The sequence below is a fragment of the Erpetoichthys calabaricus genome, chromosome 8, assembly GCF_900747795.2.
Source record: "Erpetoichthys calabaricus chromosome 8, fErpCal1.3, whole genome shotgun sequence".
NCBI classification, from domain to species: Eukaryota; Metazoa; Chordata; class Cladistia; order Polypteriformes; family Polypteridae; genus Erpetoichthys; species Erpetoichthys calabaricus.
In genome coordinates, this window is record NC_041401.2 from 98,207,778 (window position 1) to 98,234,226 (window position 26,449).

Consider the following 26,449-nt stretch of genomic DNA (forward strand, 5'->3'; position numbering starts at 1 on the left):
TTAGTAATGTTTGACATCTTTCTGCTGTTTTGGCTTGAAGATATGTTACTTAATATTGTTAAAATCTATAACTTAAGCTTTTATATTATAAAATATTGGTGCATTTTTTAACAGGACAAAAGTACAGTTTCTCTGATTTTATACAGGTATTGAACAGTAATAAATTGAATTCATTTCTGGCATGAATTTTCTTTCCAGCATTCTTATAAATGCAGTCTTTTTATTCTAAAGTTTTCCAACTGATTAAATTAAAATGAAGGAAGTAAATTTTTAAATGTCGTAACTTCTAATAAGCTACATGCTCATTTAAAAATTACCAAGATGCTCTTTACTCTTCTCAAATATTTTACCTGACTCTATAAACTCTTATGATTGAAAGCTTACAATGGAATGTGATTTTTTTTTTTTATTAATAAATAATGTTCTCCCTTAATATTGAGAATGGGGCATCATTTAGAATTTAAAGTTCTTCAAAAGTGAAGAAATAAATGAACTAAGGAGGATTCTGTGCACAAGCTGCTATATTCCTTGATTACTGTATATTTTTTTTGTTCTTAGCTGAAGCTCTTGGTGTCCAGGACCCAGTCCGCGTCCCCTATTCCAAATTCCAAATGTACCCAGATGACCTTTCAGTAGCTGGCCTCCCAGAAAGCATGTCATTCCGGCGACCAAACTGCTTTGGTGTTGCAAAGCTACGTAGAATCCTGGCTGCCAGTGACAACATTCACTTTATTATTAAAAGGTGAGAAAATGGCACAAGTGTTTGTTGTTGGTTTGGTTATTATTATTATTCTTATTATTTTAATAATACAATCAATAAACCCAATGTTTTGGGTGAGTTGTACATCTTTCTTGCGGAAATGACCTGTTCATGCTGGACATTGCAGTCATATTACACGGGACCATGGTAAAGCATATGCTCAGGTGACAAATGTAGCACATATTGCTTGTTTTACTTTTGCATCTCATACAAATGAAATGGTGGAACAGTAGTATTCTTGTTCACTTAATCACTTGTGATATTTTTCAGACCTGAGCTGCTGATTGAAGGACTTAAACAGGAGCTAACCCCACAATCACACAGCAATTCTGGTGAGAAAACATTATATTTAGGAATGTGTTCTTGTGGACAAACTGTATATCTCTTTGTGACATCACTTAATAGAAGTGAGGGGTTTTCTTTTTTTTTTTTTTTATTTATTAATTTTTATTGTAATCATTCCGTACAAATAGATCAATTTATAACCATCCATCCATTTTCCAACCCGCTGAATCCGAACACAGGGTCACGGAGTAGATCAATTTATAACCAAACAAAATTGAAGACAAATCAAACCCCACCCCTGAGAAGGAGAGCTAAGCCAAAGGAGAATTGCTTAGGGCTTTTTAATAAGGCAACAATAAATAAAAGAAAGGGAGAAATAAATATATAGGTAAATAAGAGATGGAGAAGGGTATTAAATGCGGTAATAGTTATTTCTCTTATTCTAATATAGTAAAAAGTGAGGGGTTTTCTGTATGTAATGAAAGTAACATAAATATTGGGACTGGTGAGCTTCAAATGACGTTCCACATTTCAGAAACAAATTTAACTTTTATAGATTATACTTCTGGGTTTAGATTACTTCTAGTATGGTGAACCTATTCATAGTGAATTTTTAGGTCCTGCTTAGTGACGTTTTCCATTTACATTATCTGAGATAATTAAAAAAAGCTGTAATTCCACTGAATCTAATATACCATTACACTGAGTATTTCTCTTCTGCCTTATAAAGCAAGTCTCAAATTTATGTGTTTTAATATTTAAGCATATTTAGTCTTTTAATATAAGAATTATTGAACATTTGGAAATTTTGATCTTTATATATTATTGTACTGATCACAACATTGTTCATCTTTCATTTTTATTTGATGCAACCATTTTTTCTTTCCTTTTTACCCAGTTGTGGATGTGGATAGCAAAGATATTGTAATGGATGAGGTGCCAACATCTGCAAAAAGACCTGGATACTCAGGTAAATAATTGCATGATGTACACTTTCTTGTGACAGAAACATCTCTTTTCAAAGGACAGAGATGCCCACAATGCGTGGGAGCCACCAACCACAAAATAATGTTTGAAATAATAATGAAAGAATACACAGTCACCTTATGGTTAAAAAATACACAGAGAGAAACTGCAGGATGAAAGGTGACTAAACCATAATGATATATACTTTATCAAATAATGTTCCCCCTGCATGTCGTGACTATAGCTAATTAAACAAGGAAAAGGATACGTTATGTTAAAAAAAAAAAGTATTGTATTTATAGTGTTATGGTCCCATTCCATGAACACTGGTAAAATACAGTATCCAAATCTATTAATAAATGATTTTCATTTTATTATTTGTTTCTCATGCTTACATTGAGTAACTTTAAGAAGTCTGAGAGTGAAAAAAAAGAGAATGTTTGCTTGTTTTGTTGTTCCCTGCCCTGCATGCTCTACAGTCATGAGCCAACTCAGCTATAGGGGTAAAAACAGGATGGGTTGTCGCCAGGTTTTGTCAGACATTCTACTTTAAAATTTTCATTAATGATTATTTCATAAAACATATTAACATAAACCCACTGATATCATAATGATTAATGTGTTTTATTAGCTAACAAAATTAAAAAGATGTAATGTGTGCAAATGGACATATCGATAATAGTGTACCATGAATCTAATTTACTCTTTTTAATCTAAATCTCTAGTAGTCTATAATTAAGTGAATTATTTACCTTCTGTTTTTCTTTACATTTAAAAAAAACCTAATCAAGTGAGTGCTACATTTGTATAGTACTGAAGCAGGCAAAGAGTGACCAAGCTGATCTAAATATGTTTGGCCGTTGTATACAGTAGTTAAAACTCATTGTGGTTCAATGTGCTGTTGAATTGGTGGTCTGTGATGTCGACTTTACCAAGGTTTGATGCTGCACATAATATGTGGCAGAATTGGAACTGAGATATTGACAAGCAAATTTATAAAACTTACTTTACCCTCATGGATGGTACACAAAATGTCTCTTCCACTGGGTCTCAGATGTCCCATTTATATGGGGAAGTCAGAAGTGAAGTCAGCAGAGATCACATATCATATTTGAGAAAAAAAATACACCATACCTAGAGGGTTCAAATTTATAGTCTGCAGTGTGATTCTGAGAAAATTCTTTAACTTGGTTTCACTTCAGTTACACAACTATGCATCACTGGAAACTGTTGTTCATGAGCATGGTGGTATACTGGCTAAGGAAATTAACTCTAGTGGGTACAGCTTATGAGTCATTTTCCACCTCTAATATACTTTGTGACCCTGATCAATTCACTTAATCATCCTCTGCTCCAACTGTAAAAAAATATATACAGTATATGTAAACAGTTGTACTCTGGATCTGTACTTTAAAAATACATTGAGTTGGTGTTTGATAAAAATGTGCTATGTAAAGTAAAGGTCTGTTAGTCTAAAATGAATAGCTTTGGGACAGAATTCAGCACAACAGATATTATATAAAACTGATTGCCTTGTAATTTGCCTTTGTTGTGATCAACAGACAGCCTTGAAGCTAAGCTTTCACGGATTGATTTGGCAAACACTCTGAGGGAACAAGTCCAAGACCTCTTCAACAGGAAGTATGGTGAGTAACAACAAAATACCACTGCTTTTTTGCAGATGGTTTATTCTAATAACATAGTGTAACACTCTCAGACTTGCTTATTCTAATTCAAGGGCCCAGTCACACAGACACACACCTTCTCACACACAAACTTACACTGAACATGTTTGATTAACCCTAGCACGCATATCTTTCGGGATGATATATACTGAACTATCAATGTTATACTGTATATGTACCTAATCGAGGAATGTTGCCTTGGTGGCAGAGACATTAAAATTACAAGGTTGCCTGTTCAGTAGCCAACTTTTGACTAGCAATAGACCCTGAGCTAATCACTTAACTTGCCTTAGTTCTGAATAATATCTATATATATAATTCACTAAGCCGGGAGACAAGTAGCCACCCATGGAAAGCACGCCGGAAGGGGTGTGGATTCACTAAACCGCCAACAAGTAAGACGCCAATGGCGCACGCAGGAAGGAGCCACGCCCACCAACTCTTAGACCATTGGATACGACGAAAAAAATCACAGAGCCACGCCCACCAACTCGGACGCGACGCCTCGGAAAACATGCCGTCATTTCTGTTTGTCTGTGCCACAGTCCACTTACAGCTCTGAGCCATGTTGACTTTTCATTAGTCAACCTCAGTGGAACCTTGGTTCACACACAGGCAGCGCGAGAGAGAGAGCCGCGCACACACAGGCAGCGCCAGAGAGAGACAGAGGCACACATATGCAGCGCGAGAGAGAGAGCCGCGCACACACACACAGAGGCAACACCAGAGAGAGACAGAGGCACACACAGGCAGCGCGAGAGAGAGAGCCATGCACACACACAGAGGCAGCGCCAGAGAGAGACAGAGGCACACATATGCAGCGCGAGAGAGAGAGACGCGCACACACAGAGAGGCAGCGCCACAGAGAGACAGAGGCACACACAGGCAGCACAAGAGAGAGCCGCGCAATCCTTTAAAACTGAAGTTAAAACACAATGAAGGAAGCAGTCTTTAAAAACCAATAAACCCTGTGCCTCTTTTTCATTAGCGTCTCACCTGCTTCAGGCCCTGCAACAGTCGAGACGCTCTCTCTGCAGCTGACCTTCACTGTGCCTGACTCCACTACTGTCAGTTGCCTGATTAAAAATGGCCTTTTGAAGGGGAGCTATGGACCCGCTATACCACAGGAACATATCGCCTTCGAGCCTGCTTTCGCTCACTCTAACGTACCGGCTTTCTCTCTTTCTCCTCACTCGCTCACACACTGCACAGGGGAGAAATGCCCGCAGCACGAGTCTACCCGGAAACCGTTTCAGCCACACTTCCACGCCCCTCGCTACACTGTGAGTGCGATGATTATTTATTTAAAAATGGGTTTTTGAAGGGGAGCTGTGGACCCACTATACCACAGGATCACCTGTGACATTGCCTTCACATTGTTTTCCTTTTATTTATGATCCTGTTGAGCAGATCAGACACCCAGGCAAACAACACTGAATAATCAATAGCTGCAACCACTTTGCCCGCCCCAACTCCTCACCTGAGTCGGTTTTGTCTCTGTTCAGCAGTGTTTCCCAAACTCGGTCCTGGTGAACCCCTGTGGATGCAGAGTATTGTTCCAACCAGATTCCTAATCATTAATGCCAGTGAAACTCATCCGGGATAAGTCGGTTTTTCAAATGCAGACGTGTAGCACATTAGTCTAGCAGACTAGCTGGATGTAAAAATGTCATTGACGAAACTGTTGCTCTCAAACTTCGCAACATGGCTGTTGGCTTTGTTTGCCAACATTGGGATAATGTCGGCGACGTGGTCACAAACTGCAACAACTCACCACACAAGGACGCCCTGTCTCTCGAGGCATTCACACTGCCGGAAGGCAACCATGGGATACGCAGAAAATAGCCGTGTCAGTCAAAGCAGATCAGACACCCAGGCAAACAACACCGAATGATCAATAGCTGCAACTACTTTGCCCGCCCCCACTCCTCACCTGAGTCGGTTTCGTCTCTGTTCTGCAGTGTTTGCCAAACTCGGTCCTGGTGAACCCCTGTGGCTGCAGGGTTTTGTTCCAACCAGATTCCTAATCATTAATGCCGGTGAAACTCATCCAGGATAAATCGGTTTTTCAAACGCAGCCGTGTAGCAGATTAGTCTAGCAGGACGTAATAATCCGAGATGAATGCGCGCCCTCGCGCTGAGTGAAAAGCCAATATATATTGGGTCTACAAAACATGATCAGCAAGATGGCTAGCGGCTCATACGCTCGCACTGATTATGTCCCTGCCCTTTGTACGCCCCCCCTCGGTACTACCATGGTCGGATGACTTGGTGAATTGGGGATGGGCACATGAAATGTTACTTTTCTTGGTGATTTATTACATTTCCGATTTTTCAAATGTTAATTTTCTCCCTGTGCTTAAAAATCATTAAAAAAGCGGCCTGATTATGCAGCGTATGGTACGCCGCGGGTTGGCTAGTTTACAAATAACTGTGTAAGAACAAGAACCAATCATCAAGTCATTAAGTTTTTTTTTTTACTTTATCATAATCAAGAAAATGTTTTTAAGGAGGTTTAAAATTACTTATTTTTTTATTATACATGATATATATGTCTAAATAACAATATAAGTAGACCGTATCAGTAAGGATTCTTCTATATGAAAGTTAATCTGTGATCATAAAGAATTTTAGAAGATAGGATTTTGTAACAAGCCTCAGCTGCATTTTCCAATTATTTTCAAATGGTGACCCTTGCATATATTTATCGTGCTAGAAGTGAAAAATATTGCAAAGTTAAGGTAGTTTCTGAATGGTCAAGGTACTTAAAAGTTAGATAATTAATTTGCATCAAGAGGAGTTTACTGTTGTATTGCTTTAATGTAAGTCTTTTCAAATTATGCATATTTGTATATTTCAGAATTTCATATTTTATAGCTTATGTATAGCTAAGCTGTGCTGATAAATGTGTGCAGTATGGGGAGCTCGGTAAAGAAAGTGTGCTATATAAAAATATGTTTAAGTTGAATTGTTGAATAATTTACTCCATAATAATTAAAACCAATTTGACTTTATACCAATCTACATTTATTAATAAATATTCTGAAAGTACTGGCGTAAAGTAAGTGAATTTTAAATTTGCTTCTATAAATATAGCTTTTGCTTTATTTAATATTCATATTTAATTTGTGTATTGTAGATTTTTTACAATCAAACTTTATTTTTGCTGTCTGAACATACTGTAGCACTCACTTTTTATATTATTTTGGTAAAATCCTAAGCATATGAGATTTATAATTGAAAGTCAGATCCTCTTTAAAAGAAGAAACTGGTGTGTTTGATTCAGTGCTTTTTTTATTCTTTACTCCCAGGTGAAGCACTGGGCATCAAATACCCGGTCCAGGTACCTTATAAGAGGATAAAGAGTAACCCAGGCTCTGTTATAATTGAGGGATTACCTCCTGGAATCCCCTTCAGAAAACCGTGTACCTTTGGCTCTCAGAACCTGGAGAGGATTCTGGCTGTTGCTGACAAGATTAGGTTCACAATAACTAGGTGAGGTGATGACAAGATTATTTGTTAATAGCAAAAAAGTTTTACATTATTAATAAGACACTGTCAAAAAAAGATGATTGATGGGGATCAGAAATTGTCTGTAGTTTCATCCTACACCCCTCCCCTTTTCAATTTTTTATTTCAATGACAAAGAATTATAGCAATTTATGCTACAGTATATGCAGTTACGAAATGTTAATAAGACTAACCATTCTTGCAATTGTAGTAAAAGTTAATTTGGAATCCTACTAATATGATTCAATGAAAGCCTAACTGTAAATATTTCACAATGTCATGCCAGAGGAGCTCTAATAAGAAATTTATTGACAGATTGAGAAATCGAAGCCTCATTTTATCAAGATCTTTGATTTAGATGCCCATTTCTTTTTTTTGTGTGTACTGTATGTCATGTTCATTATTTCGAGTTTATTCTATCCTGTCAATTTAACCTCCTCAGGCCATTCCAAGGACTTATCCCAAAGCCAGGTAAGGAAATAATCTAGAATTAAGACATCATCTTTTTCTCATTTGTACTGTCAATTTACAGAATCAGTTTTTCTTCCTTATTTTTCTTGTTCTTTAGCTCCAAGACGCATCACCTTACTAAAAAAAGCATATGCCTCGATTAGTGGTGAGTGTTGAGAATTTCTCAGTTGAGTGGCATGACTTATCCTCATCCCGTCGTGTTCTCAGGACTATAGCTATTTGGAAGACTTTATGACTGAGGGAAGTATAGTAAGAGCAACCCATTTAATGTTTTATCCCTTTCATAAAACCAATATCCTCCTTTTAATACTTGGCCTAAAACCCCTGTCCTCCAATAAGGCTTTCTTGCAGTTAGTGATCATCCCCAGTCTCTTCTTTATATAGTTAGGTCCATAAATATTTGGACAGAGACAACTTTTTTCTAATTTTGGTTCTGTACATTACCACAATGAATTTTAAATGAAACAACTCCAATGCAGTTGAAGTGCAGATTTTCAGCTTTAATTCAGTGGGGTGAACAAAACGATTGCATAAAAATGGGAGGCAACTAAAGCATTTTTTAACATAATCCTTTCATTCTATTAATGTTTGATTCTTTTAATATAGCTGAAGATGATGAAGTAAATAGAATGGGAGAGAAGGTTATTCTTAGAGAACAAGTGAAAGAACTCTTTAATGAAAAATACGGTAATTATTTGCTTCTTGTTTATTGTGTGTCTTCTCCTTAACGCAGGGGTCCCCAACTCCAGTCCTAGAGGACCAGAGTGGCTGCAGGTTTTCTTTCTAACCCTTTTCTTAATTAGTGACCTGTTTTTGCTGCTATTTAACTTCTTTTGAATTAATTTTAATTGACTTGTTTTTTTAAGATTTGATCCCCTGAATTTCTTTATCGTTCCTCTGAATTGCTTCATTTCTTTCCTTAAATGGCACCCAAACAGAAATGAAATGTGAAATGAGTGAGTCAACAGAAGACCAACTAAGTCAGGGCCTCAAACTCCAACCAATTTCATTCCAAACAGTTGCTGATTCTTGTTAATTAAACTCGTTCTTTTATTCCATGCCTTCTTGCTGCTCTCATTGTGCAATAGCAGACATTTCTGAAATTGTTGATTTTCTCTTTTCTAAGAGCACTGTTAAAATGTTTTGGGGACCTGAGCAGATCAACATCCTTGACACCTTCATCTTTTTTTATTTTCAGATATTGTGTGATGGACACTAGTTTGCTGGTCATGTTTTGGCTCATTTTCTATCTCATTATTGGTTGGCAGCTAATTAAAGAAAAAGAAACAATTAAGGGGTGTGAGTCTTCAAGAGCACGTCAATTAAAATGAATTCAAAAGAAGTTAATTAGTAGCAAAAACAGGCCACTAATTAAAAAAAGGTTTAGAATGAAATCCTGCAGCCACTGGGGGCCCTCCAGGACCGGAGTTGGGGACCCCCCACCTTAACATATCTGTCTTGGTCATATTGGTTCATGTAATAGTCAAGTTGATTACACATTGAACAAAATTTTCCTTGTGCTAAAAATAAACCTGCACAGAAAGTAGCGGACAGGTCATAGGTGTTTCACTGTTGCATGCCACATAATATCATTGATCATCTATGACTAGACAAGCACTCTTTCTCTATTCAAGTAGTACCTCTATCCAGCACTTAATACCAAGAAGAAAAAGGATTTATTTAATTAATCTTTGTATAATTTCTGTATTATTAGGGGATTTTTAAACAAAATCTAGACAAATGGCGCAAAATGATTATCCATCCATCCATTAACCAACCGGCTTTATCCTAACTACAGGGTCACGGGGGGTCTGCTGGAGCCAATCCCAGCCAACACAGGGCGCAAGGCAGGAAACAAACCCCGGGCAGGGCACACACACACACACCAAGCACACACTAGGGACAATTTAGAATCGCCAATGCACCTAACCTGCATGTCTTTGGACTGTGGGAGGAAACCGGAGCACCCGGAGGAAACCCACACAGACACGGGGAGAACATGCAAACTCCATGCAGGGAGGACCTGGGAAGCGAACCCCGGTCTCCTAACTGCGAGGCAGCAGCGCTGCCCATTGCGCCACCGTGTCGCCCCAAAATGATTATGATCAACTATTATTATTATTACATAGACACTGAGTTTTTGGTGATTGTTTTCTCCCTTTGTTTAGGTAAAGCCCTTGGCCTTGACCGTCCTGTACTGGTACCCTACAAACTTATCCGTGCCAATCCTGATTCTATCGAGGTGTCAGGACTTCCAGATGACGTACACTTCCGGAATCCCAACACTTATGATCTGAACCGTTTGGAAAAGGTCCTTCAGGCCAGAGATCACATCAAAATGGTCATCAAAAGCCAGCTGCAGTGAGTAGAATAAGGAAACTTTTGGTGCAGCTTATAAACGAGCATTAGTAAAACCATAAAAGTGACTTTGTTAGAACATGCCCAAATAGGTATTATGTAAAATTGTAATGATTCTCTTCAGATTGAGGCATTCTTTTTTTTAGATTGTCTTTATGTGAGGAGAGTACATTACAGTAGATGAGTTATGATACTACACATTTTAACTGTCAAGTATCATTCTAGTGTGAAGTGAGTAACCATTTACACATGGGGTAACCCACCAGTAGGACTCTGCCATATTGCAAAAGTGTTTGTGTATGCTGTAATAAACCTACAAGTCAATCAAAAGCAATAGTGGTATTTTTACGTACCCAAGGATGTCTTCTTTCAAATAAATCATATGTTTCCATGTTGTCTGCTCTCTTTCATTAGTAAAATATGCAATTTGCACAAGTATATGCTGAGGCAGAAAGTGCATCATGGCTGAGTGAATCTTCATTTATGAAAGGTCTCACTTATGTCAAGACACATACAGTGCAAGTTTCATTACCACTGGATAGCTGAGGCCCAGGGCACTCCATATACCAATGATATATAGTTGTCCATGATTGGTCATTCATATTATATGCCACAGCTATGTGTAAAAGGCAGCAAATATATTGAGAAATGCCTTTTGATCGAATGTCATTGTATCATGCTGCTCTCCTCACTCTGTCGTAAGCAGAAAAGAAATAACAAAAGCAGTTTCAGGTAGTGACTTGTTTTTGGTAATTTTTTTTTTAATTTTATTTATTTATTTATTAATTTTATTGTAATCATTCCATACAATATAGATTAATTCATAACAAAAAAGAATTAATGACAAATCAAACCCCACCCTTGAGAAGGAGAGCTTAGCCAAAGGAGAATTGCTTAGGGCTTTTTAATAGGTCAAAAATAAACAAAAGAAAGGAAGAAATATATATATATAGGTAAATAAATAAATGGAGAAGGGAAATAAAGCGGTAATAATTATTTCTCTTATTCTAAAATATTATTGATTAGATCCTGCCAGGTTTTGAAAAAAATTCTACACAGATCCTCTAACTGAGAATTTGATTTTTTTCCAATTTCAAATAATATAAAACATCGGTTTCCCACTGACTTATAAGAGGAGAGTTAGGATTCTTCCAATTTAACAAAATAAGTCTGCGTGCCACAAGTGTAGTGAATGCAATCACCATTTGCTTGTCCTTCTCCACTTCAAGTCCATGTGGAAGAACACCGAACAGAGCTGTTAATGGGTTAGAAGTGATTGTGACCCCAAGGCTGTCTGAAAGGCACTTAAAAATTTTGGTCCAAAATGATGTTAGTCTGGTGTAGGCCCAAAACATGTGACCCAATGAGGCAGGAGCTTAGTTGCAGCGTTCGCAGGTTGGATCTTACCCTGGAAACATTTTGGACAGTTTTAAGCGAGACAGATGAGCTTGATATGTAATTTTTAGTTGAATAATTCTATGCTTTGCACATATGGAGCTCAAGTGAATTCTCTGCATTGCTACCTTCCACTCCTATTCTGATATATTGATTAAGAGATCTTTTTCCCAATGTCCTCTTGGGTCTTTGAAAGGTAGGGACTTTAAAAAGATTTTATATAATGCGGAAATGGTGTTTAATTCCTCGAATTTGAGCAGTATTTTTTCCAGCATGGTGGAGGGTGCGAGGTGGGGGAAATCAGGCAGTTTCTGTTTAACAAAGTTTCTAATTTGAAGATAGTGAAAGAAATATGTAGCTGGGAGGTTGAATTTGGAACGTAATTGTTCAAAAGATGCAAATATGTTGTCTATATAAAGATCTCTGAGCATTTTAATCCCAAATCTTATCCAGGTATTAAAAACTGGATATGTTTGCGAGGGTTGAAAGAGGTGGTTCTCTTGCAGAGGTGCCACGGATAAAAGATTTTCCATCTTAAAATGCTTTCTAAGTTGGTTCCATATTCTGAGTGAGTCAAGCACAATTGGGTTATTTGTATATTTGCGATATCTTGCATTTGTTGGAGCACTGAGCAGGGAGTATAAAGAAGTACTACAGGATTTTACTTCTATGTTTTTGGTAATTCTGAAAGGATAGACAGCGGCATGCTATATTTTTTCATCCTGTTTCTAATCGCACTTGATTTACCCATACCCTCTGGCCTGGAGGGGGTGGTAGAAGTTAAAGCGAATGCTTGGTGAAAGCAGTGTGATTAGAAATGGGATAAAAAAATTGCACAGCTCTGTCATATATATCCCTTTGGGTGGAGGGGCGTATTACAGTGTGAACAAGTCTCATTTTCTCGTGACCCACCAATGGCCATCTGTGACCAAAAATTGGTTGAGAAGCACTGGTTTAGTTGTATGTGTGGTGTGTGTGTGACAGTGAGAGCTCTGGGGCCTGTGCACAGAGATGAAAGCAAAGGCATTGCCTCCACCTTGTGGCCCGGAACTCAGACAGGACTTTGTTAAGGGGACATTTTCATGTAACCTTTTTTTTTTTCTCTCCTTTTTTTTTAACATTACAAAATAGCAATACAAAAAAGCTAAGTATGAACCTTAAGAATTACATATCCTGGACCAAACTAGAAAAAAGTGGCAATGATAAAAATGACTTGGAAAAACTCATACCGGCTGCAACTGAGCTTACTGAATTTAAGTGTCTCAATTTCTCTTTGTATGTGGTTCAAATTCGATATGACCATGTATTAATATATAATCTCAATCTGCAAAAATAATAAAATAAAAAAAATCAGACAGATGTGACCTTATAAACAAACAGTAATACCAGCTACAAAAATCTTTACCACGTGGAACATTTGTGAATTGCACAAAGATGCTTTGAATGGAACCATCTCTTCTGAATCTGTCTGCAAAACTCTTTCAGAAAAATATGCATTTGAGGCATGACATTGCAGATTATTGGCAGACTTTCTTTTTTCCTTTTCTTTCTCTAAAAAGATGGAATTTATTTCATATGAGTGAAAAATAAAGAATCCTTGAATAGCAGTAGAGACAAAAGATTAATGATGAAGTTCTTTATTTAACCTGCGAACTGGCTTACAGTGATAGTAACAAAATCATCATAATTTTGTTATGCAGCCCCCCTTAACCTTAAACCGTTTAAATTATATTTAGGGCCATGAACTAATCTGAATAGCCAAATATAATTGCACAATTCAACTAAATTGTAGTGTAATGATTGTCGCTAATCATCAGGGTGGCTATGAGGCACATGCATACGGGCGCCATTCTCATCCCTATCACCTTCACCGTTACTTCCTCTACCTCTTCATATCTTAAATCATTCTTGAGGCAGATTGAACACTTAAGTGCTATCTTAAGTGAAAGATTAAGAAAAACGTGCAAAGTATTTGCAACACAAACACTGACTTAATCAGTTTTAATGTGAAAAGATGCTGACAAAAGAAGAGAAGAAGCGGGCCGCTAGGGTGGAGAAAAGAAGAGCTGCTCAGGAAGCAGCAAGCACATCAACCTCTGAGCAAACAACTGCTAAACGTACAGAGAAAGAGTATGAAAACTATAAGTCAATTCACTGCACGTTATCATGCAGTACGCTGTTACTGGTATTATATTATATTATATTATATTATATTATATTATATTATATTATATTATATTTGTGGGGAACAGCCCGGACGCAGACAGGCAGACACGATGTTTTCACTACACACACGTTTATTAATCCTCATATTTACAGTTGAAGTGCACATACCCAGTGCCGAAGCACCAATCACCCCTTTAAGTCCTGGCCACAACACAATGCCTTATTAGTCTCTGGTCCGCCTCCACTCCTCTCCACCAAGCTTCGTCCTCTTCCACCCGACTCTTGCCCCTGACTGGAGGGAGGCGGCCCCTTTTATTCACCCCGGAAGGGCTCCAGCTGCATCCTGGGGCTCGTAGCCACACCCCTGTGTGGCAGAAGCTCCAGCGGTGAAACCGGAAGTCCACCGGGTGTCTCCAAGTCTCTTCCCCCCAGTACTTCCCGGTGTGGCGGAAGTACTGAGGTCCAACACTCCCAAGGCATTGGGGCGCCCCCTGGCGGTGACCACGGGCCCCTACAGGGATGAGCTTCCAAGCTCTGTACCCGTGGTCCCTACAGCAACCAGGGAGGACACTCCCTCATGTTCCAGAGGATCCACAAGCCCTCCTCCGGGCCTCCTGGGCGTCCCGGCCAGGCATGAACGCCCGCTGGGCACCACAATATTATATAAAACTGTAACAGCAGTACTTGTTTTGAGAGATTAGTCAGACACAACAGACGAAATGTTTCCGAAAAGGTGGACCAAATAGTATAACTTTACAGTACTATGGGATATGATATTCAAACTCGGCACAATGATAGCTGACAGATTGGGGCACAGCAGAAATTTGATTCCAGGGTTGTGCATCATACAATGTCCTGGTTATACTGTATATTGTAAAATCCATCTTTTTGGATAGGAATACCTAAAGAAACTATTTTTTATTTTATTTAGTTGATATTGGTGTAAACAAAGGTTTTTAATCATGTAAATACTTCCTCTTAATAATTTAATAATTTGGAATTGTTGTCAGAGTAGGGAGTGCCTGTACTTATGAAAATAAATTCAAGCTTCACATAATCATTAATGTTTAATATCATCTTTGCATAATTTGAAATGTTTTCCTTTTAGTGTAATCTGTGCTAACAGAGATATAACAAAGTTGTTTTCAAGATGTCCTTTATCTTTTAAACAATGCTAGCTTAAATCGTTTTGTGTTACTGTGCACAAGCATGTTACAGGAAAAGCAAAGATTAAGCAACTATGCTGTAGATCACACAGTTGCATTTTCAATCAGTTGATTTACTGAAGCAATGCTATGTTAATGCAAGCTAGTTATCTCTTCAGAAGAAATGGCCTTATCAGTGGAACTTTCTACTGCTAATAAATAGTGTCATGCACGAGTGCTTTGGAGTTATACTTGGGGCTCTGGAAAGGTAAGCAGTTCCACTCCGAGCCAAGTAGGGGCATCAGTGTTAATGCATTCTTACTTTCTATCTGCCGTCCAGAATCCTCAGGACCAGAAGAGCACTAAGGTCATATTGGTGTCCTCCACCAAGTCCTGCTTCTTCTAGAAGCAAAAGATAAAAGGACCACAACTACCAGAAGTGGGCATTCATTCTGAACTAGGAGACTGACCAGACCACTAGGCGTTCTCTTCACTTAGCTGAATTCAGACTTGGATAAATTTTATTCCACCCACGTGTTTCTGTTCATTTTGCTATCTTTAACTTTCAGCAATATTAAAAAGGGTTGTTAGCTGCCTTCCCAATCCTTGTCCTCTTTCCACAACAGATATTTGCAATTTGAGCAGATAATGAGGGTGCTAGCTCTTCATTTCATGACAACTGCTGTACATTGAGTTATTAAATGTAATGGCTGAATAAAAAGAAAAAAAATGGCTGGATATCTAAAATGTTTCTAACATGATTTAACTGACACAACTAGTAAAATGACCCCCACTACCACATAAGTCAAGTACTGTTACCTGTAAAGTCTTACTCTGCATACAGTAGTTCTGTACCATATGTGAAAGGCTGAGGTGATATAGACTATCTTCTGAGTTTTACCCTTATTTCCATACTGCTGTGTCTTCAATGGATATTTTGTGATTCAAATACATATTGCAGTTTGCATAGTGCTTTTTACCAGATTTTGTTTTTGTAAAAAAAAAACAAAAAAAAAACTATGACACCAAGTAATTCTACTCTGGCAAATCATTTTTATGGTAGTAGTAAGGCAGTAGTCCTAAATTAAGTAAAATTGCTGACTCCCTAAAATGTTTTATTGTCAACACCATGTATTGATCAATCATTTCATTACTGAGTCAGAAACATGACTACTTATTATTGCTAACATTATATTAGTTGTACATTTCATTCTTTTATTATCCAAGACTTAATTTGTTTTATTCCTCAAACAATTATTTTTGGACCATCATCAACTAGTTTAAGTAATTCACTTATTATCACAGTGATATCCAGAAGTAAGGTTTGGGCTTCCTACCTTGTGCTTTCAAATCTGGCTTCTCAGATATTAGATTACAATTACTGAAATCACCGTCATTCATTTGTTTAATATTATCTTGACTTTATTAATTTTTCTTTTTTTTCTTTCTTAAATAGACCATTTGAGGAAATGTGCACCCTTGAACCCAGCACAGGTAAGATAGTAACAGAGAAAAAACTAAATGAAATTTGGAGAGATTTTAATAAGCATGCATAATCCTGTCTAAGCTTCTGTTCTGTAATATATGTACTTATTTTTGTACTCCACATCCACTCTCATACCATCCCACAGATGAATGACGCAGTCAGAATGGAAAGGGTTGCAGTAAAACTAGTAGATGTTCTATTTTTTTTTATTAGGCATAACTTGCACTTGTTTATGTATTGATTCACATCTTATAGGACTTTACATGTTTGTTTACTAGTTAAATTATTTTGATTTAAGGTGAAACATGAGTATGCATAAAACAGGACAATCTTCCATGACTATTTTATGCACATTGGGTACATAATTTTAATCATGTGTACATCTTCTGTAAATTCCTTTTAGAACAGTCTAGTATATGTTTTGTACATGAAACAGCAGAAAAAGTGCCTAAGCTGATTTTGCTCCTCTAGTGCCCAAGTCAGCCTTGGCAATCCATGTCCTCTCCCTACAACTGTTTATGTTCTCCTTTCCATGTGCTTATTTCAACTGGAATTAAATCAGAAATTTGTTACCATAAAATATGAACTTAACCAAGAGTTGCAAATACAATATATTTTTAATTTACAAGTAGTGATTGATGGGCTGGCTCCCTGCCTGGGGTTTGTTTCCTGCCTTGTGCCCTGTGTTGGCTGGGATTAGCTCCAGCAGACCCCCGTGACCCTGTAGTTAGGATATAGTGGGTTGGATAATGGATGGATGGATGGAAGAAATGATTGATCAGTGGTCCTCAATCAATAAATAGTATGGACCTACCATAGGCTCAAGTGCATTCAGTGAACACATAATGTATGTGTTTTTATTTATTATAGCAAAAGTAAGGTTAAATTGCATTTAGTGTGACAGTTGCGTGAACAGAATCTAGACTTCGCTTACAGAGTCTGTAAATTCTCATAGATGTTGTGTGCCAGCTATTCAATTCAATTCAGTTTATTTTTGTATAGCATTCTTTAATGAGTATAGGGGCAGAGCAGGTAGACACAAATGCTTTTACAAATTACTGTTTACATAATAAGTATACATAAAGATGCAGATTTGTTTCAACAGAATTAAAGTGGTTCAAAACTGATTAACATTTTTCAAAATCAACTTTAAAGGCACATATATTGCTCTGTCAATTAATCTTTTGATGTTATAATAGTTAAACAATATACTTTTTTGTGACACTGAACCAAATCCATATCATGCAATTGCACCCCTTTGACGGGCATATTACTAATCCAATTGCTTGTTTGCAGTGTTTTCCTGACAGTAATACTGTTGACAAGCATTCAAGCATAGGTGTGCTGCTGGAATAATGTATCATCATGTACACTGTTAACTACATTTTTTTTTAAAGAGTTGCTTGTTTTGGAAACAAAACAGCACATTTTTATTAGCTCAATGATTTTACAATATCGTATTCTCGTATGCATGTGTGTATGTGCAAGTATATACTGTATAATATATATTAACACAGAATTCATTCTACAGAGGGCACAGTCTTTAGAGAGAGGTTTTGCCTTGGTTCATATGGATGGCAATTTAAAAGCTGTTTAAATCACTTCTGGTCTGTTAGCCAGTAGGAAGAATTAATTTTTTTACTGTTAATTTACATGTTGACAGGAACTAGCAGCTTGCTATGTTCAGTAATCTTTGTTAAACCTGCATATGGGATGGCACACACAAACTAACAGTGGCTGTTATTATAATGGAAAAGTGTGTTTTTGGGTGTGTGTTTTTTATATTACAGTCATATTTCTTACTTTATTGCTATGTTTGCATGGACTTTGATGTGATGAAGCTCATAAAAATAAACATCAATACCACCATTACAGCATAACACAAGACAATTCCAGATCATTCCACAACATCTCCAAACAACCAATTTAACCAAAACATGGTTAGACATATTCATCAGTTTACTGGGCTGTGTGGTACACAAGCAGAACTTTGCCTTCTGCTTTTACGTCTAAGCAGTAGGTTTAGAATTAAACATGCTTAAACCTTTTGATGAAGGCTGCTGCAAAAGTACGTTTGTAGGAGTGTTTGCAGCTTATAGCAGAGGGCAGAGCGATAAAGCATTGAATTTAAAAAAAAAAAAAAAAAAAAAAAAAGTTAGATAATCATGGTTGAAGAAAGAAGTTGTTGAAATGTTTTGTTTGATTACTGCTACCTTATCAGGATGAACACTGCTCTTACTATACGGAGGAGAGAAGCTAAGAGTCTCCAAGTAGCTTAAGGCACTTGGCATTCGCAAGGACAGAGAGGGGGAGGGAGGTCTGTTACAAGTTGATAATAAATATAGAGTGCCGATTTCATGCACCATGCCAAAACAATTATTAAGAATGGGATGTAAATCAACTAAAACTAAATAGGTCAGTTTAACTATATTATTTATTATATTTTTTTATGGTCTTCTGAAACAGAAACACATAAGGAAGCCTCCTTTCACAGACGCAAAAGGAAGAGACTTCCAGATTCAAGTGAAGTACCTGCTACCTCAGGAGTAGAATCCAGGACTGCAGCCAATCAGATTTCTGTGATGGTATGGACCAGGAAGGGGAGGGTGGGTCTTAACTGAATTGCTCAAAGAAACACAATACCTAAGCATGGAGAATTTGAGAAAACAAGGTATCTTATCATTTCTTGTGGGTAATTATCCATTTATTTTTTAAACCCACCTTATCCAGTTTTGGGGTCATGCTGAGTAAGAGCCTATCAGGGAAAGTCTGTAGGCAATTCTGGATGAGGTCCTAGTCCTTGGTATGCCACACTCACACCCACACTCCTTCACACTCAGTCAATTTAGAGTTGCTGGTTATCCTAGTTATGGTTAATTTGTGTGTATATTAAAGGTGGCGAGTACAAGTCTAGAAAGAATTCGCTTGAGTCATACATGTTTATAATTACAGTAAACTCTCATCTTATGCAAGGGATACATTAATAAGACTTGCATATAATTGAAATTTGCATATAATGAAATGTCCGTGGACAACCCCTTGCTTTGCCTCAAAAATAACTTATACCGACTAATATATGTACATTATGTATATACATCAATTGTTTCACATATGAATGTACATCAGTAGCTTGAATTCAACACCTTATGTGCAATAATATTTTGCAGGTGACTCAGGCTGTGTACAGGAGGCTAGAACTGCAAGCACAGCGCCCTGCTTAAATCCAATACAGCTATACTTGGAACAGAGCATTGTTTTACAAAATCATCAGCCAGTTCATAATCTAGAAATAAAAAAGATGCATGCTATGAGTAAGACAGAGCAATTGCACTGTACGTGCCACATTAGGCAAAAGGGGTGTGAACGTGAGAGGGCTGCATCTTGTTCTTCCTAACAGCAGCTTTCACATCAATATGATAAAAAGATGGAGGATGGGAGAGAACAGCAGGCACATCATTCCTTTGTTTGTGCACCAATGCATGTCAGGTTGGGTGAGTCAGTGTGGGTGTAAACAGAGGAGTGCATATTGCTTCTTCTCATCCTGCTATGGATTTTACCAAGCGAGTGTACAGCAAGTGCGTATTTCACTCTTCTTCATGACCCTGTGTGCAGCAGTGAGTGTGAGAGAACAAGAGTGACATCAGGCATGTGTCTTTCTTACTCTTGTGCCACAATACACCCCATTGAATGAATCATATTATGAGTACATAGGATTCTTTTTGCACTGGTGGGACTGAGGGGGGGAGTGAGAATAACCAGTGAGTCAGATCGAAAGGTAGAGAGGCTTCTCTTACACAATATAAGAAAAAAAGCACATCATTCTGTATGGTGTGTTATTTCAATTTTTTTACTTTTCCTAACATTTTATTTGTATATTCTACCGCCAACTTGTACAAAGCTTAATTTGTTTATGTACTGTAATTCATAAAGCTCCAACTGTTGTCCATGTTACAAGAAAAATAAAATGTTTAGTAAGTTGAAAACTGATCTAACAGACTTATTCATTGACTGAAAAAAGATGAATTAAGCAAAAAGAAAAGGGTAGCATCATGAATTTATTTAAACTTAGAACCTATATTTGAAATCCTTTTGAAAATTGGCAAATGACAAATTCAACTTGTATATCTAGAAAAACTTTTTTTTTTTTTTAAACTCGTATATTAATTTATAGCAATGTTGTGGAAAAAGAACCTTGGAAAACACCAGACCTTGACTCTCTTTTGTTTTGGAATATTGCATTAATAGCAGTTGACAAACCATTCTATCCTAGGGTGAATGGCATGTAAATTTAGACAGTTCATAGAAGTGGAGAGCTTACATACTTTACCATGTTTTAATCTTCTGTACTTTTTTTTTTCCTTCACAGCAGTGGCCCATGTATATGTTGGATTACAGTGGAGTTAATGTACAGGTTCCTGGCCAAGTGAAATACTAGGTGGGAGGACTGCTGGGGTGCTGTAGGAGCCCCAAGAGAAATTGAGTAATAGCTGTTTGCATGGGCATCCATTGCAAATAGTAGTATGGCCTCCTGCTGGTGCCTTTTTTGACCTGGACACAATTTTCACAAAGGAAGGAACAAAGAAATTTTCGCTCCGTTCCCATTTGGAACAACAGCAGAAAGGAAATTATGGCCTTCAGCACTTCGTCCTAAACAGGAACATAGGCTTTGTTTCTGCCCAAGGATGAAATTGTGGCATGCAGAATGAATGCTTATGAGAATGAAGGAGAAAAAAAGACTGGTCTTTCCCTGGTTTGTCTCCCAAAGACCACCATGTGACCTTTAACTTGCTGTCTATCATAGATGGCGCCTGCACTTACAAAACAGCAAAAGGTCTCTTGTAGACGAACACCATGAACTGACAACATAGCTAATTTCTGTCTTAAAATTACCGTACCAATCAAGCCAGACATAAGCTATCCCCTTTCTCAGTAAGATATGTTTTATGGAAATCATAGATACTTTTACAGTAGAAGGATGGGCTTCATGTCACTTGAACTGAATTTTAGATGGCAAGCAACTTCTTTTCGATCATGTCTTTATTTACCAAAATGAAACATGTTCCTTGAGGGCATAGGCATTTTTTTGTTTATCCTTGCTTATTCATGTATGCACTACTGGCTTATTGAAATAGATAAGGATTGTATCTGAAAGGCTGAAAAGAAAACATAAACATTGAATGGATTTTCTTTGTGGTATGGTCCAGGCTCCCTGTAGCGTTTTCATTATTAAATATCAGAACATTCTGCTGTTGATAGAAGTTGTACTTTCACGTGTTGAACAGTACACTATATTGCCCAGTTTGGCTCCTTATTTCAAACAGCATCATGATGGCTGTAACTCTGTTGTATTCCTAGAATTATCCTTCTGGGTTGGGGTACCTGTCGCTTGTGTATTGTGACTACTGTGCAGAGAAGCTGTCAGTACTGCTTATGCTTTACAGCCACAGTCTGTTAGGTTGGCACAGTCCCTGGCAAACTCAGGCTAAAGTGTGCTTGCTTCCTTCCATACAACTCTTTTAATAATGCAGCAGAGGTGAGCCATCCTGAGACTCCTGCTTCTTGGAACACCTTGATGGTATTACTTGTCATTTGGTGCCTCTGCATACTTGTTACTTGAATTTTCAGCAACCTATGCGCCACTTTTTTATTTCTTAAAGACTATATCCACTTATATGATGCTTTCTTTTTTTTCTGTGTTTTATATGATTCTTGCAGACACATATTATATTTATAGCAAACATAGGGTGGACACTATCCATTGTTATGTAAAATATAAATCTAAATGGGCCTGGTATGAGCAAGTCCTGTTATAAACTGACACCCAATTTTGCACCCAGGACAGGCATTAGCTCCCAGCAACCCTAAACTTGTAAGACATTTACAAAATGGACGAATGCATTCAAGTACATGGAAAATCTTATCATTCAAGGAGGTGAGCAGGCTGCAATGTCTTCTGTTAGGAACCACAGTTTGGTTGAAAAAGCTAAGAATAAGTGTTACTGTGACCGCAATAATTTGAAAAAACATTTGAAAGCCATTTGAAAAACTATTTCTTAGGTCTGCCCATACACATAACTGTAAGTTCTTGTTTTGGTGAACTTCCAACTGTTCTGTGCCACATTGATAGAGTAGCCTTTGACTATTTAGCTTCTGGGGAAATTGGAGGGTGTGAGTGTTGGGGACTACAGTCATTACCCCCTTTAATTTTATGGGCAGGTGAACAACGTGTCAATTGTGGTCATGAGTAGCAGAGCTACCAAATTTGTCTTTTGGATGTACAGATGGACACTTTATTAATCCCAAGAGATAAGTGCATTTTTACAGCAGCCAAATGCACACAAACTACACAGAATATACTAAAGATGTAACAGTAAGACAAATACATAACATAATAAGTTTAATTAAAGGACATATCTGTTTTAACCTTTGTAAAAGATCATGGAAAAACATGTTACCATTGTGACTATTATACCATTATGGCATTATTTGGTACACAGCGATTTGACTAAATTGAGGCTGAGATTGTAAGGCAGGGTTTGAGAGTTCTGGTGCTGGTGAGCAGCAGTGGCTACAGGCAGTAGTTAGAACATACTGGCTAATTCAATGTCATTCCTTTTGTTAATTGGACTGATTTTTTTTAAGTCTATGGCTCATTTTCTCCCACTGGCTCCACTTTCATATTAATAAAATGTGAAAACCTGAAATTCAGAAAAATGCTTAATGTTCTTGTGATGCTTAAGGCTCGGGAGTCTCTTAGTTTTGCTTCATTTTAACTTCATTACATATTAGGAATTGTTTTATTTTTATTAACCAGAAGAATATTAACCATGTATCAGAAGTAACAAAAAAGACAACAGGAAATAAGTTAAATATGTAGATAGTACATAATTTGGGGAAATTTTGGCTTTTACAGAAGCTCACAAAATAAAGAAATATAAAAAACATCATCATAAACAACAACAACTCCCCTCAAATACACACAAAGAATTACAAAAAAGAAGAAATCTTTTGACTTGGCTAATGATAGGAGAAAAGTCAGAGTGAGACATTATAAAGGTGCAATATTTCTAGAAACAGTTCTGTTGAATAATTCATTGGCTGAAAGTAGTTAATGCTAGTGTGTCATAGAGAGAATATGCAGCATGTTCATAGTGGCCATTAGGTTTGTCTTCATTTTCTCCTCCGCTACTACCTCCAGTGGGTCAAAAGTGCATTGCATAACTGAGGTTACCACTTTAATCAGATTCTTGATTTAATGAGCCTCTCTTGAAGTAATGTTACCGGCTCATATAGAAAATCACAGAGGCCATCACAGAGTTATAGAACGTGCAAAAGCTGTCACTACCTGTGTCTCCTAAGGGAACAGTCTCCTAAGGGTGGAAAAAAAAAGTTTGGTACCACTTTCACATATTATGTGTATTTACGAAGTAGTTATTTTCATGTAACATTTTTGAAAATAAAAAATGAGGAATTCTAATAGATAGATAGATAGATAGATAGATAGATACTTTATAATCCCTAGTCCATTAGATTAGTCTGGCAGGGGTTACAAAAACATTATTCGTAGGATTCATTTACAGGTGGGGGATCAGTTGTCACGTGGTCATGGAATGTCAGAGCCCTGGAACCTTGAATCATACCGCAATATGAAAACATACAGGCAAATGTTTTTTCTAATGTCAGCTGACTTGGCAAAGTAGTGTGTTGTACCAGTTGCCATTTTGGTTCTTATTTTGAAGAAATAATTAGTCATATTTTGAAGATTGTATTACTTCAGAAGCTTGTTTCTGCTCCTTTGTTGAAAACAAGAAATGCCTTCTCTCAGGAATGTGAAAAGTTGTGTAAAATGTTGTCCAGTGACTAATGTGCCAATTGAACTTAATGGAAAACAGGTTAACAGTGGAGTCACAGCTGCCTTTTCTTGTCAAACTACAACGGCCAGCTGTTGCTTGACCACTCATTGTCAAGTTTTCATGGCAGGAAATGTTTAAAGTTACTAAATTCACTGACTGACTGGTAGACAAATCTGAGGAGCCATTCACCAGAGCAGGGAAATTTTAAAGGTCAACATTTATTTCATACATAAACAAAGGTTTAATGGTACAAACAAAACAGAAGGCATGCTCCACCGTTTAAGACTCTGTAAACTAAGCACTAATACTTCCTGCTCCAGTATTTGTTTTCATTGGAAGGGTCATTCTTGCTGTCATTCCCTATTCAAATCTCTCCATCTGAGCGCTGCAAAATTTCTGGATGGCAAATGTTATACATTACAACTATACCCTTATCTCAAGGTACTGGGACAGTAAAGTGCTTTATTTCAGGTGTCACAGATCATTTTACATTGGTAACAGTTGGGTCTATGGAACATCAGAAGTGCATTTAGGTCACAACTGCCTCACTTAATCAGTTTCTTTTCTTGCTTTACTGATTTAATAGTCACTTAAAAAAGCCCTCAGGTAATGATTTTCATCTTCTCAGTATTCATAACCACCACACTAATGTGGCATTCTTAACTGTCCTGTATGTTGTGATGAAGGTTCACAGTTCTTATTCAGATTTGTCCACATACTTACCCATGGGTTAGACACATAAGGCTTCTAGGACTTGTATTTGGTAATTGAGATAAGAGGAGATGTGTGTTACTGTTACCTTTTAGTGATTTACACTGCCGCCCATGACTTGGCAGAAGGAGAAAAGTAAATCATTTGTAAAGTGCTACTAAAATCTTCAGGGTGTGTCTCAAGGGAAAAATGGGCGGAATTCAAATTTACGTGTTAGCATTGCATAGCCGGCTCCCAAAATGTTTTAAGTACAGTACTTCCAATGTCTGTAAGGTTGAAATTCAACAAACCAGGAGATTTAACATTATGGGGAAATAACATTTTATGCATTTGGCCCTAAAAAAGGCTAGGTGTACTGTAAGTATAGTAAATGCTAAAAGTCAGGGTAATCCAAAATATGTAACTGGAAGAGAAAATAATAGAGACTCCCCCCATCCTTTACTGACACACCCTGGAGTGTGACATGGGGTACTTTCACAGGCTGATTTCCTGGCTCTGGGAGAGAGGGTAATGTTATATGAGCAGTGGGCTCTAATGTTTGACAACAATCGTCAGCTTGATCATAGCCCTTACTTAAAAAGAGCAATCATACAACTGTAAAATGTAGGAGAACAGATATACAATGTAATTAGGGTTAAAAAATATGCAATATAACATCTAACCAGGAAGAGAATGTCTCATCTGGAGAGCTTGCTTAACTACCTTCCAAGTGATTCAAAACTGTAAAACAAGAAATCCCTTCTTTATCAGATGCACTGGAAAAAGTAAACCGTAAACTAAGGGCCATATTATGACAATGAAATCATTTAACTGTAATGAATGTGATGTACAAGGAAAAAAAAACTGCAACTTTTGCCTTTGGTCAATGGCAATATAGAGTTTCTATGCTGTGCTCTTTCCATTAAGGCCTTTGAAATAAAATGTGCTGCCTTGCCTTTCTATTTTTGCTTGACGTGTGGTGTATTTCTTTAAGATCAGTATTAAATTTACATTCATACATTAGTTGGAATACCAAGATGAAAGGGGATAATATTTTTTTACCTGCTTGTTTACAAACAAAATATGCCCATGCTTTTAGTTTTACTAACCTGGGTTTTAATTTCTAGCCTGGTCAGAACTTGTGGAATTTGCACATTCTTTATGTGTGCAATGTGGGTTTTTCTCCTGGGTACTCTGGTATCCAAGTACCCAAGGATGTATGTGTTACACTGATTAGTGACTTTAAATTGGCTCTGTCTGTATGAGTGTACTATTTTCAAAGATGGAGAAAGCTGTCATATCATTTTATTGAGCATATTTGAGTGTGCACAGCAATAGGTGAGCGTGCCGTAGCAGTACTAGTATTGTCACGTTTACTACAATGTGCAGTAAAATTCTTACTTTCGGTTGTGGCCAACATGCAACACATGGCCATTCTCTGCCACCATGATTAACTTGAATGTATTAAAATACGTAACTTCACGTTATTTAATAAAATACACAAGTCGGCTTACCTGATGTATTTCTTACTCCTGTCTGCACAGCACATATTCATTTAGAATACTTAGGGAATACAATTTCCTAAAACACATTCACCGGGTTTCCCTTCTCAATGGGCTTTAAAGTCTTTTATCTTTATTTTATATAATGTTAACTTTTTAAAGTAAGTACAAGCAAAA

At 37.3% G+C, this 26,449-nt stretch overlaps 1 protein-coding gene across 2 annotated transcripts in view; it reads left to right on the forward strand.

The window, feature by feature from the left end:
* gtf2ird1 (GTF2I repeat domain containing 1) overlaps positions 1-25,732 on the forward strand; it is a 115,090-nt gene extending 89,358 nt beyond the window's left edge. For both annotated transcript variants that reach the window (XM_051930776.1, XM_051930777.1), the window contains exons 17-28: positions 559-742; positions 1,031-1,092; positions 1,944-2,015; positions 3,574-3,657; positions 7,008-7,191; positions 7,649-7,677; positions 7,775-7,822; positions 8,284-8,364; positions 9,846-10,038; positions 16,198-16,235; positions 18,694-18,812; positions 20,594-25,732. In XM_051930776.1, coding sequence (XP_051786736.1) covers positions 559-742; positions 1,031-1,092; positions 1,944-2,015; positions 3,574-3,657; positions 7,008-7,191; positions 7,649-7,677; positions 7,775-7,822; positions 8,284-8,364; positions 9,846-10,038; positions 16,198-16,235; positions 18,694-18,812; positions 20,594-20,662 — 1,163 coding nt within the window. In that variant the 3' untranslated portion in view covers positions 20,663-25,732. The remainder of the gene's footprint in view (positions 1-558; positions 743-1,030; positions 1,093-1,943; positions 2,016-3,573; positions 3,658-7,007; positions 7,192-7,648; positions 7,678-7,774; positions 7,823-8,283; positions 8,365-9,845; positions 10,039-16,197; positions 16,236-18,693; positions 18,813-20,593) is intronic.
* The last annotated feature ends 717 nt before the right edge of the window (positions 25,733-26,449 follow it).